Source organism: Peromyscus maniculatus, chromosome 15, assembly GCF_049852395.1.
Source record: "Peromyscus maniculatus bairdii isolate BWxNUB_F1_BW_parent chromosome 15, HU_Pman_BW_mat_3.1, whole genome shotgun sequence".
NCBI classification, from domain to species: Eukaryota; Metazoa; Chordata; class Mammalia; order Rodentia; family Cricetidae; genus Peromyscus; species Peromyscus maniculatus.
This window is the reverse complement of record NC_134866.1, coordinates 31,232,699-31,245,454: the sequence shown is the minus strand read 5'-3', so window position 1 is coordinate 31,245,454 and position 12,756 is coordinate 31,232,699. Positions and strand designations below refer to the sequence as shown.

The following is a 12,756-nucleotide window of genomic DNA, read 5'->3' as shown; positions in this document are numbered from 1 at the left end:
GAGGGAGGTGTCCTCCTGAAAGACCCCTTTACCATGAGGCAACAGTAAGAGCAGTAGTAGTATTTTGGGACAGTTAGTTTTCTGTGACTATAATGATATACTTGAGGTAGCCAGCCTCCAGAGCAAGGGTTTGTTCTGGCCTACTGTGTTAGAGGTTCCACCCAGGGTTGGTGGCCTTACTGCTTTAGGTCTGTGGCACATCATGATGGAAGTGCATGGTAGAGAGAATCCACCCACTTCCCAGTCAGGACACAAAACAGAAAGAGGAAGGGGCCAGGTCTCAAAACCCTCTTCAAAGGCACATATTCAGTGATCTATGACCCTTCCCAGGAGTCCTGCGTCTCAGAGCTTTTCCACCTCCCAGCAGTGCTGCTCTGTTAGCTAAGCCTTGGACAGTAGCCTTGGAGGGACAGTGACCTGCATATGATAACCATTACCATAGCAAGACATAACCTGAAGACTCCTTTGTGAGGACACTAATGTTAGCTAAGCTGAACTTACTCTAGAGTTTGGAGTAAATGAAAACTAGGACCTTCCATGTCAGAAATGTAAGACACGTTTTTTAAAAAAGACTTAGAAAAAAATGAAAATGAAGTTTGTTCATTGCTGAAAAGAACAAATTAAATGAAAGGAAGCTGTTTGTTTTCCAGATCAGTTCTAATTTTCATTGCTACGTTTTTTGTTAGCAGAATGCCAGCTGAAGCAGAAAATCCTGAAGTGAAAGAAATTGATGATGAGATTACTCCCGTCACTCCTAAGACTGAGGGAGAATTTGTAGATATTGACGAGAATCATTCAGAAATAGAAACATTTACACAGGATGAAATGGATATGCACATCTCTGACTGTGAAGGTCAGTTCATGTAGACCATAATTGGCGTTACTAATTTATAAAATTGATAATATCGAAAATAACTCTTTTGTTCTTAAATATGTTTGCCATTGCCTAGAACAAAAAAAATGGTTTTTTTTGTTTGTTTGTTTATTTTTTGAGACAAGGTTTTTCTGTGCAGCCCTGGCTGTTCTGGAACTGGCTCTGTAGACTAGGCTGGCCTTGAACTCACAGAGTTTGCCTGCTTCCACCTCCCTAATGCTGAGATTAAAGGCATGTACCACCTCGCCTGGCTAGAACTAAAATTTAAGTGGTATTTTTTGAAATACTGAGCATATTAACTTGTACCTTGGTTTTCAGAATGTGCAAGACACTTTTATGTTAGTAGCTCTCTGAGCCTCTCCCAGCTGTGAGCCTCACCCAGCTGTGAGCCTCTCCCCAGCTGTGAGCCTCTCCCAGCTGTGAGCCTCTCCCCAGCTGTGAGCCTCTCCCCAGCTGTGAGCCTCTCCCCAGCTGTGAGCCTTACCCAGCTGTGAGCCTCTCTCCCTAGCTGTGAACCTCTGCACAGCTGTGAGCCTCTCTTGGAAAGAACCGGGGGGGGGGGGGGGGGGGGGGCCGTAGCTTGGACTTACACAAACTGATACAAGTTCTCTCAGGGCTCTCCTGGGATTTATTGATGAAGAGGAAGTAGTCGTTAGGTGTTTTTTGAAATGTATTTGTATGGGGTTGGAAAATATTTCTGAAAAAGTGAAAAGATAATCTTTAAAGGTTGGCATTCCCTTCCATTTCTGATCCTTCTAGAAGGACCTGTTGGGAGTCTCCGGGACCCCAGTGCTGCCGTCTGCATGCCAGCGTCGCGGCTCTCACTGCAGGTGAGCCAGTGAACAGTGCACACGATCATGCGGTTTGTGCTGAAATTGCACTAAGTGTGCTTCCCCCACTCGGCTGTCTGCCACGTGCTGACTTGTAGGCTAGGTCTGAATTTTCTTTCTGAGATTGTATTACATCTCCAGCGCTTTCAGACACGGAAATTTCCATGTCCTGAAGTACTTCAGCAAGTTAGTCAAGAGTGGTGAACGTGACCTTGGCTATGAAGTATGATTCGGTGTAATTTGCAGTTTCTATGTATTGTTTATTTTCTCAAAACCAGATTTCCATGTGGAACATAGGTCTTTCCTGTTATTTTAACATTTGTTTCAAAAAGCATTAGTTTCCCCTCATTTTGTAGTGGTTTTCCCAGGTTAATTGACATGTAATTTATAAAACCTTAGTCTCTAGGCAACACCTCATCTTCTACTTTAACAGACTCAGTTGCTCATATTGATGGGCTGAAAGCAATTCCTGTGTATAAGGACCTGGTCAGGGCAGAACTGAACCTTTCAAGGTTTATTTTGTCACTTGAGTTTTAGACAGATATTTAATGTGAGATTGAAAATACCTAACAGTCATGCCTATCTTTGTGTCTCACCTCTTTTCATTGTGGGTATGGACACTATTGATTTTATAGCATTCCACAGAAGAGGCTCAATGTCCCAGGAAAGAACCATTGGAGACGAATGTGGATACACAATTGACAGAACAGAAAGGGTAAGGAAAAGAAAGTGTGATATGTGTCTTAGTCATTGTCCTATTGCTGTGAAGAGATGGCAAGACCAAGGTAACTCTTATTAAAAACAAAAGCATTTATTTGTTTGTTTATTTATTGTTTTTGTTTTTTTTTGAGACAGGGTTTCTCTGTGTAGTTTTGGTGCCTGTCCTGGATCTCGCTCTGTAGACCAGGCTGGCCTCGAACTCACAGAGATCCTCCTGGCTCTGCCTCCCAAGTGCTGGGATTAAAGATGTGCGCCACCACTGCCTGGCTATAAACAAAAACATTTAATTGGATGTTTGCTTACAGTTTCAGAGTGCATTATGGTCATGACACTGGAGCAGTAGCTTTAGAGTTTTACATCCTGCTCCATAGGCCGAGAGAGAGGCACTGGGCCTGGTGTGGGCTTCTGAACCCTCAAAGCGGGTCCCCAGTGACACACCTCCTCCAACACGGCCACACCCCCTTACAATCCACTAACTGGAGACAAAGCATTCGGACATAGGGGCCTGTGGGGACCATTCTCATTCAAACCACAACATGATTATTGCCTTTTTAAAAAAATCTTAGTGAAGGTTTCAGATGTTTTTCATAATTTATAATAAATATTTTATGTTGGTATTATAATTTATAATGTCAGTGAGTTGTTTTTGGTAAATGTTACATTTCTCATAGAAGTAATCATTTCTTTTTTTACCTTTGTCCTCTTATCAATGTCAGCCTTACCAAAATAAATTGTACCTATAAATAGGTCAGAGTTTGTTCATCTACTAGTTAGGGAACTGTCCACATTGATTACATTTTTATTGAATTAAATACAAAAGCATTGTGCATCGTAACACATACGACCTTCACTGTTGTGTTTTAGTCACTGTATTCTGTCCATTAGGGCTCTGATGTGCATACTTTGCTGTTTGAAGCGTTATTCTAATTAATTTTATCAATAAAAAAATCAGGAGTCAATTATTGGGGTAAGAACCTGAAAAATCAGCAAACCAGGAGCTGCCGCCAGTTGTTTCCTGCCTTTTCCGTTCTTCCGTCCAAAAGGACTTCGATCCTCTTTCGGCCCTGCCTTACCACTTCCTGTTTCCTCTTTCTACAGTCCTCCAAACCTCTATGGTCAGCTAGTGGCTGGCTCCGCCCTCGGACTCCCAGCAAGCTTTATTTGTCAGAACACAGACAGTACCACACAGCAGCTGCTGACACATTACTGTTTCCCAGGGAGATGACAGCAATAGCAATTTCATAAGGGGCGGCTTGAACATGACTTACAAAGTTTAGAATTTTTGAAAATTTAGGGGCTTGAGGGATTGTTCAGCCAGTAAACTGCTTGTCATATAAGCACAGGGCCTAAATTTCATCTCTAGTGCCCCTGTGAAAGCAGGGTGCGGTGGTAATAAATAGGCAGATAAATAGATAAACAGGCAGATTCCTAGGACTACTGGCCAAGTGGCCTAACCTAACTGCTGAGATCTGTCCCTAAAAACAGAAGGGACACCTCCTGAGGAATGACACCCAGGTTGACTTGGCCTCCATACATACCCATGCTCACACATGCCATGCTGTACAAACTACACACGCACAAAGAAATTTAGGATTGCCTTAGTGTCTCTGTCTCTCTGTGTGTCTCTCTGTGTCTCGGTTTCTCTGTCAGCTTGACACAAGCCCAAGTTAGCTGGGAAGAGCAACCTCAGTTGAGAAAACTCCTCTCAGATTGCTCGTGGAGAGGTGTGTAGGGCGTTTTATTGACAATGTTTGAGTGGGAGGGCCTAGAGTACTGGGCGGGGCACACCAGCCCTAAGCAGTGGCCCTGACTGTACAAGAAAGCAAACTGGGCCAGCCGGGCGGAGCAGGCCAGTGAGCAGTTGGACTCGTGGTCTCTGCTCCAGCTCCTGCCTCCGGGCTCCTGCCCTGGCTTTCTTCTATGGTGAACTGAAACCCTGTGAGGTGAGACAAACCTTTTCCTTGCCGAGTTGGTTTGGTCAATTTTTATTACAGCAGGAGAAACCTAACTAAGACACTTGATAGGAGAGGTAACATTAGACTCCTTTTTTTCCCTCAGATCACAGATTTTATTTCTATTTTGAATAGTTAATACAGATTTTTCTGCTTTTGAGATAGGGCCTTGCTATGTAGACCTGGCTGTCCTAGAACTTGGTTGTATAGTCCATGCTGGTCTCAAATTCATCTTCTTCCTGCTTCTGCCTCTCAAGTGCCGGGAGTAAAGGCGTGTGCCGCACACTCAGCTGAAACATTTTCCTCTTGGGGTGCTGTAGGTTGTTTCTAGGGCCTCTCACATGCTGGACAAACACTTTACAAATGAGCTGTATCTCCTGTCCACTCAAGAATAAATTTAATGCCCTGTTATGCCATTATAAGAATTAGAGATATTTGTTTTCTTACACATTAATCTTTACAGTTTCAAATATATCAGTAGATTCTTTGTACCACTTACTCTGTCGGACTGTGGTCATAGCTAACCTCATGATCCCTGGGTTTAGATTGTATTTTCATTGCTGAGCAATCAGTGCTACTCAAGTTGTGTATGAACTCATGCAGTCTTTGCTGTTGTTTGAATTTGTGACTAATTGCTATGGAGACTGATGTAAACAGATTGTGATTATGAGCTAAGCATGGCAGCGCTATTAGAGGATTGGATTCTTTGGTGGTGGAACAGTAGTTCACATGCACCTTAGAAACGTGAAGAGTATCTTGCTCCTAATCACTTATTTTTATTTGTAGTATGATCGAAGCCTTGTCAAATTCTGAACATACCATTCCTCATTCACTTCATATAGATGCAAATTCAGAAACTTCTTGGTAAGAATTTTTATTTACCATTTTGAAATCATGTTTTAAAAATAAGAGAATGAATTGGTACCTCCTGTGCCAGTCTGAAATAATTGCTAAGTGTTTGTGCCATAAACCAAGGAAATAAGCAAAGAGCGGCATAGGCACAGTTTTGACATCTCAGTTATTTACAGATTTTCCTACCATCTGTGTTTTAAAGACATTCGGAACCTTGTTGAGACAGTCATTTCAGGGACCAAAGAATCAGCAGTAGATATATTATTGAAATACTGTTGTTCCTGTTCATCTTCTGACCCGTACAGCATAAGAAATGTGTTTAGCTCATTTTAGTATCCTTCCTTTCCCTTTGCACCAGTGGGTGTGTAACCCAGAGCCTCCAGCAGGCTACATCAGCCGTCTACCACGGAGCTATGTCCTGAGCCCAGTACTGTCCTGGCCCAACCCAGATGAGCTCCTGAGATCAGATCAGAGATCTGGCTGCGGTTGGTGGCTGAAGAGTTAATTCTCTTTAGGTTTATCCAGTTTGTCTTTTTAATTCTTCTGCAAAGATTAAACTGAATGCTTAGAAATTTTTCTGAATTAGAAGGAAAATTCAGTATAATTTTGTTAAGGAAAAAAATTCACATAATTAGAATTGATCTCCTTGCTAGTTGTTGAAAGTAAATTCCAGTGAAGTTGTGTTAAGATCGTCACATCAGTTGTGATGTCTGTTTTCATAGATTTACCATATCAATGCAGTTTTGTTTTTAAGCATGCTCATTGCACAACAGGGAAAATACTAGGGCTGAAAGGGAACGAATATCAGTTCAAATCTACATGCAGTTTTGTATGTTTCTTTCTGTTTGGAAACAGTGACTAATTTATTTGAATATTATACTTACGTATTCCCTTATTTTTTTTTTTAAAGATTTATTTATTTATTATGTATACACATATGTCTGCAGGCCAGAAGAGGGCGCCTGATCTCATTACAGATGGTTGTGAGCCACCATGTGGTTGACTGGGAATTGAACTCAGGATCTCTGGAAGAGCAGCCTGTGCTCTTAACCTCTGAGCCACCTCTCCAGCCCCGTATTCCCTTATTTAGCTTAGAAAATTTATTTGCTTAGAAGATGCTGGGAAGGCTGGGTGTGGTGGCGCAAGCTTTTAATCCTAGCACTTGGGATGCAGAGGCAGGCAAGGCTCTGGCAATTCGAGACCAGGATAGTCTACTTAGTGAGTTCTAGGTCAGCCAGGGCTACATAGAGAGGCCTTACTGAAAGAAAGGAGAGAGATGAGGGGGAGAAAAGGAGAGAGAGGGGGAGAGAAGAGGAAAACAGAGCGAAAGAGAATAAAATAAAACACTAGAGACTTAGGGTTAAGGAATCATTTCTCAATAATTGTTTTCTCCAAAAAGACCAAAGACAGCCGGGCGGTGGTGGCGCACACCTTTAATCCCAGCACCTGGGAGGCAGAGGCAGGCAGATCTCTGTGAGTTCGAGGCCAGCCTGGGCTACCAAGCAAGTTCCAGGAAAAGGCGCAAAGCTACACAGAGAAACCCTGTCTCGAAAAAGAAAAAGAAGAAAAAAAAAAAGACCAAAAAACTTGCTTTGGTCTTTAATTTTTAGTTTTAATTAAGTATTTTGTTATAGTTTATTATAAATTGAAACTCTGGTTTGTTTGGAAATGAAATGTTGACACTTCTGTGGTTTCATGCTTAATAATGATCATTAGTCATTTGTGCTGATAATCTTAGAATTAGATGTTTTTATCTTTTTTTCTTAACTCTATTTTCAGTCATTAATTTTAGTCAGTATTTTATTCCTAAGTCTGTATGGTTAGTAAGGATAATTGTGCAGGCCTCTGGCTCAGATGCCTTCAGCAGCCAGAGTGGGCTGTTCTGGGATGTAACATCACTGCTGGGAAGGGCACATGCAGGCATTCAGATGATGGGTGGAGAGCCCAGAATGACCGAATAACCTTCACATCCAAAGAAAAATGGTGTCTGAATATTTAGATCATAGGTATCTAATTGTTTGAGGATTTTTGTTGTTGATTAATATGTGTTTTTGATTGGAATGTTTTCCCACAGTGCACAGATTTCTGAACTGAAAGAGCAGTCTTCCTCAGTTCCACCGCTCATGTCAAGTGGAGACCCTGTTACTTCACAAACACCTGTTGCAACACCTCAGCATACTCAGAGAAAGGAACACAGGGTTCAGCTACCGGATTCTTCTGATTCTGTTAGGCAGATGCTCCAAGACGAGATGTTTAAATTAGTTCAGGTGAGCACATGGCTACGTAAGTAAATCTACACATGATGCATAGTTTAAAAGTAGACAGCTAATAGGGATGGACTAGTCAGCGTGGAATTCCACTCATTTTTGTGCTCTTATGAATCATCATACGTCCTTCAAAAGTTCCTGCCCTGGACCTATCGTCTAGATACATCTACGTACAGTTCAGTGACTTATTTTTCCGGGCATTTTGGGTGAGGTGTTGGGTAGATCCAGTCAGATCTGCAAAAAGCCCCAAATGTGTTTTCTGTTGTTGTTGTTGTTGTTTGTTTGTTTGTTTGTTTGGTTAGTTTTGGCTTTGGTTTTTTCAGACAGGGTTTCTCTGTCTGAAAAACAGTCCTGACTGTCTTGCAACTCGCTCTGTAGCCCAGGCTGGCCTCGAATTCACAGAGATCCACCTGCCTCTGCCTCCTGAGTGCTGGGATTAAAGGTGTGTACCACCACCGCCTGGCCCTGTATTTTCTATATGAGCGTTCAGACCAAATTCCGTCTTGGGCTGAACGTGTCTGTGGCATGTCACATGACTGTGCACCTTGATTTCCACTGTCTCTTCCCACCTGTGCACATTGTGTTCTTTCAAACAACAGTTTAAATTATTTGTCTTTTTTTTTTTTTTTAATTTTGCTTTTTCGAGACAGGGTTTCTGTGTAGCTTTGCGTTGTTTTTTTTTTTATTTTATTTTGGTTTTTAAAGGCATATTATTTTATTTTTAATTATGTATAAGTGTGTGCATGTGAGTGTAGTTGCCTGTGGAGGCCAGAGGTGATCGCCAGATCCCTTAGAGCTGGGGTCATAGGTCAGCTGTGAGTTGCCGACATGGGTGCTGGGAGCCATCCCAGGTCCTCTGCAAGAGCAGCGGATGCTCTTAACCACTGAGCCATCTCTCCAGCCCCTCTTTCTTCCTCTTAAAACTTTAATTTCCCTCATACCTAATCCTTTACGCTTGTGTATGTTCACTTAGGTGTCTTTACATCTTATATGCCGTTTTATGTTAGTGATTCTTGGCCCTAATTTCTCGCTGAGCCTTGGAGTTTTGGTGGAATATTCTTTCAGCATGTCCACAGTCCCGTGAACCCGACTTTGTCCTTATTCTCCCCAGCTCCTTCCCACCCCCCTGTTTAGGAATGCTACCTGCTCTAGCAGCTTGTCTATGAAAGGTCCTCTCAGACTGTCCTGTGAGTGGCTGGGTTCTGCCTGCTCAGGCTCTCTATTTAACAAGTCCTCCGTGTTTTCATTGCTAGATTCCCCGCTCAGTCTCATCATGTCCTTTTGCTGCCATCTCCCTGCCCCAGTTTTTCTGTTGTTGTTGTTCTTGTTTAGACAAGATCTTCGCTGCGTTCACTGTATCCTCCTGATTCTTTGTCCCCACATATTGTACGTGACTGTTGTAGGCGGAGTTTTTTGTCAAGACCGCTGGCTCCCCAATAACCACACAGACTTACTACTAATTATAAATGCTCAGTTGATAGCTTAGTCTTTTTACTGACTAGCTCTTACAATTAAGTTAACTCATATTTCTTATCTATGCTCTACCACTTGGCGGTACCTTTTTTCAGCACGGCATGTTCATATTGCTTCTCTCCGCATCTCCTGGTGACTTCACCCTCTTCTGCCTCCTCTTCCATCTCATGCTCTCTTTTTGTCTGCAAATCTTGCCTAGCCTTTTCCTGCCTAGCTATTGGCCAGTCAGCTCTTTATTAACCAGTGAGAGTAACACATATTCACAGTGTACAGAGATGGTTCCACAGCAGACTGTAGTCGCACTATTTCTGTGTCTCTAGCCAACCTTAGATCCTTAGGATTTCATTCTTCCATTGTCTTATATGTGTGTGTATGTGTTTTGTAGGACATTCTTCTGATATAGTTCTGGTTTCACTTTAAAATCTTCACTAAATTTCACTTACAAATGTTGTATGCTGTCAGTCTTGTTTTTAAAGCAGAAAGAAAGTGGCCTGCAGAGATGGTTCAGTGGGTAAAGTCCTTCTGCAGGAGCATGAGGACTCAAGCTTAGATCTCTAGCACACATGTGGAAGTCAGGCCAGGTGTGGCAGCACACATCTGTAACCCCAGTGCTCAGGGATGCACAGACTGGCAGACTCCAGGGGCTCATTGACCACTTGGTCTGCCTGAAACTGCAAGCTCCAGGTTCAGTGAAAGAACCTGTCTCAAAACAGATGGAGAGAGCCAGGCGGTGGTAGCGCACGCCTTTGATCCCAGCACTTGGGAGGCAGAGCCAGGCGGATCTCTGTGAGTTCGAGGCCAGCTTGGTCTACAGAGTGAGATCCAGGACAGCCAGGGCTACACAGAGAAACCCTATCTTGAAAGACCAAAAAAAAAAAAAAAGGTGGCGAGAGATCAAGGGAGATACTGGATGTTAACCTTTGGCCTTCACGCATGCACATAGGGACCGATCTACCTGCATTTACTTATACACACATGCATACAACACATTCATGGACATGGATGGATGGATAAATAGATAGATAACTCACTTAATATGGAGACAGATTGAAAAGACATACACAATAAAGTTAATGCTGTTATCTTTGGAGGGCAGAGTATAAATGCTATTTTCTATTAGTTTTTAAGTTACCATCCCAAGTAATGTATTTCATCAGATATTTTCTTTTTAGACTTACTCTTCTGGTAATATGTTCTTCTTTGTTTATTTTTTAAACTTTATATTTGTTTGTGTTCATGTGTGTGCACATCACTGCATGCATGTGGAGTTCAGAAGACAACTTGCAGGGGTTGTGGGTCCCTTTGGTGTTTTGAAGGAAAATGGCCCCCATATGGGAGTGGCACTATTAGGAGGTGCGGCCTTGTTGGAGGAAGTGTGTCACCGTGGCAGCGAGCTTTGAGGTTTCTTTTGCTCAAGCCACGCCCAGTGTCTCAGACCACTTCCTGTTACCTGAAAGTCAAGATGTAGGACTCTCCGCTCCTTCTCCAGCACCCTGTCTGCCTGCACGATCCCCACCACGTTGCACCATGATGATAATGGACTAAACCTCGGAACTGTAAGCTGGCCCCAATTAAATGTTTTTCCTTTATAAGAGTTGGTCATGGTGTCTCTTCACAGGGAAAGACTATACTCTTGCAAGTCCTGTGTTTTTCATAGTTGATTCCTGGATTCATAACACAAACACCACTTAGATCTTAGGAATAAAATTTCTAGGGGTGGAAGAAATGACTCAGTAGCTAAGACCACTTGCTGCTCTTTCAAAAGACCCAGGTTTGATTTCCAAAACCATGTGTTAGTTCAGAAACATCCCCGACTCCAGTTCCAGGGGATATGATGCCCTCTTCTGCCCTCTGAGGGTACCAGTCACACATTATGCTCAGACATACATACAGGCAAAACACCCATACACATAGAAATAAAAATGAAAGAAATCCTAAAAGAAAGAAAGAGCCTTCCACCCAGCAACCGTGGAGAATGAGCTGAGCAAAGAGTGGTTTGATTGCCAGGTCCTCAAAGGCATATGTGCTTCAGGTTGACAGTTGTAGCCTGCCTCTCAGCAAACCTGGTGTCTGCCTTTTGTCCCGCTGAGCTGATGTGAGTGCTGGTTCTTGTCAAGCTTTTCTGCACGTAGACAACTTAACACATTTCAGTGCCTACTGATCCTAGCTCTGATCTTCAGACTTCTGGTACTGGTATGAGATGTGACGTGGTCTTTGGGAATCCTTAATGCCACTGAATGATTGCTGTCTTCAGCAAATTTGGAACCCCTGGTGCCTGTCTTGACCTTCCATCTAGTCTGTCAGTCTTCTCCTGTGTTGCTTTGCTCTTTCCTTTTTTGAAAACTAGTTCAAAGCATACTTATTCTGAAGTATCATCTCACTCCAGTAGGTTATCCCTGGATATCTTATGTAAGTTAGTTGTGCAAATAGTCCCCTCTCTCTCTTTCCTGAGTTAGAATTCATGCCTCAAGATGACAGGTTTTCCACTCAATGTTTGAGAATGTGGCTCTTGCTGATACCTTAACTTCTTTCCATTGGTTTTTTGTTTTGTTCTTGATTTGGTTTGGTTTTAGGTTTTGGTTTCTCAAGACAGGGCTTCTCTGTGTAGCCTGACTGTCGTGGAACTCACTACTCACTGTGCAGACCAGACTGGCCTGGAACTCAGAATTCTGCCTGCCTCTGCCTCCCAAGTGCTGGGATTAAAGGTGTGCCACAATCGCCTGGCCTTTTCATTGTTTTTAAAGTATTGTTTTGTTTTATTCCAGCTGCAACAGATCAATTTCCTGAGCCTAATGCAAATAGTAGGACCGTCTGTCGCTAATCTCCCAGACATGCATCAACTTCTTCAGCAGGTTCAGCCTGTGCATGTTGGGGAAAGCCAAGCATCAAAGCCCACAAAGAGTGGTTGTACTGAAGCCAAGAGCAGACAGAGATTATGTGCTAAAGCAGAGTCCGGGAGAGAGTGCACCAGGGATCCTAGCATGAACAGCCCACCAGATCATGAAGGAATCAGCCAGCCTGGTCAAGAGAGTCATGGAAACACACAGGTAATTCATAGAGAGATATCATTAGAACTGAGAAAACAGCCAAGTTGGCAAAATGCTTGAAGGCTTGAGTACATTCCCCAGAAGCAGTGTTAAAAAAAGTCAGGCATAGTAGTGCACACTTAGAATCCCAGCGCTGTGGAGGTAGTGACAGATCCCTGGGATCACTGGCAGGCTAGCCTGACCTGTTTGGTGAGTTCTCGGCCTATGAGAGACCCTGTTTTAGAACAATAAAAAACAAACCAAACAGTGCATGGCACCTGAAGAGTGACAACAGGGTGGTCCTGTGGTCTCTACCTGCACGTGGACTCTCAAGCATTCTCTTCTGGTTTTCTTCTGTTCCTGTCATAAAGTACCTGACAGAAAGCAACTTGGAGGGGAAGGGGTTTATTTCACCTTGCAGTTCCAGGCTGTGGTTTATTATTTAGGTCCACATCCACAGTCAAGAGCAGAGAGAAATGAGTACACACCTGACTTGCTTACTTATGCTCAGCTCCATTTCTCCCCTTTACACAGCTGGGGACCCCGTGCCTAGGGAATGGTGCCACACACTGTGGGCGGGGCCTTCCCATGTGTGTTAACATAGACAGTGTCACTGAAACTGTTTTCCCTCGTGATTCTAGTTTGTGTCAAGTTAACAATTAAAGCTAGGTGGTGGTGGGGGGTAGGGGGGTTGGTGGTGCATGTCTTTAATCCCAGCACTCAGGAGGCAGAGGATCTCTGTGAGTTCGAGGCCACCCTGGG

General features: G+C 43.2%; 1 protein-coding gene across 13 annotated transcripts in view; it reads left to right on the top strand.

Moving 5' to 3' along the window:
• Cplane1 (ciliogenesis and planar polarity effector complex subunit 1) overlaps positions 1 to 12,756 on the top strand; it is a 97,705-nt gene that overhangs the window by 45,709 nt on the left and 39,240 nt on the right. For 8 of the 13 annotated variants that reach the window (XM_076551816.1, XM_076551815.1, XM_076551817.1 and 5 more), the window contains 6 exons: positions 687 to 853; positions 1,634 to 1,704; positions 2,340 to 2,419; positions 5,163 to 5,240; positions 7,303 to 7,495; positions 11,734 to 12,015. In XM_076551816.1, the coding sequence (XP_076407931.1) occupies positions 687 to 853; positions 1,634 to 1,704; positions 2,340 to 2,419; positions 5,163 to 5,240; positions 7,303 to 7,495; positions 11,734 to 12,015 (871 nt within the window). The remainder of the gene's footprint in view (positions 1 to 686; positions 854 to 1,633; positions 1,705 to 2,339; positions 2,420 to 5,162; positions 5,241 to 7,302; positions 7,496 to 11,733; positions 12,016 to 12,756) is intronic. The other 5 variants (XM_076551809.1, XM_076551807.1, XM_076551808.1 and 2 more) reach the window with 5 other exon arrangements.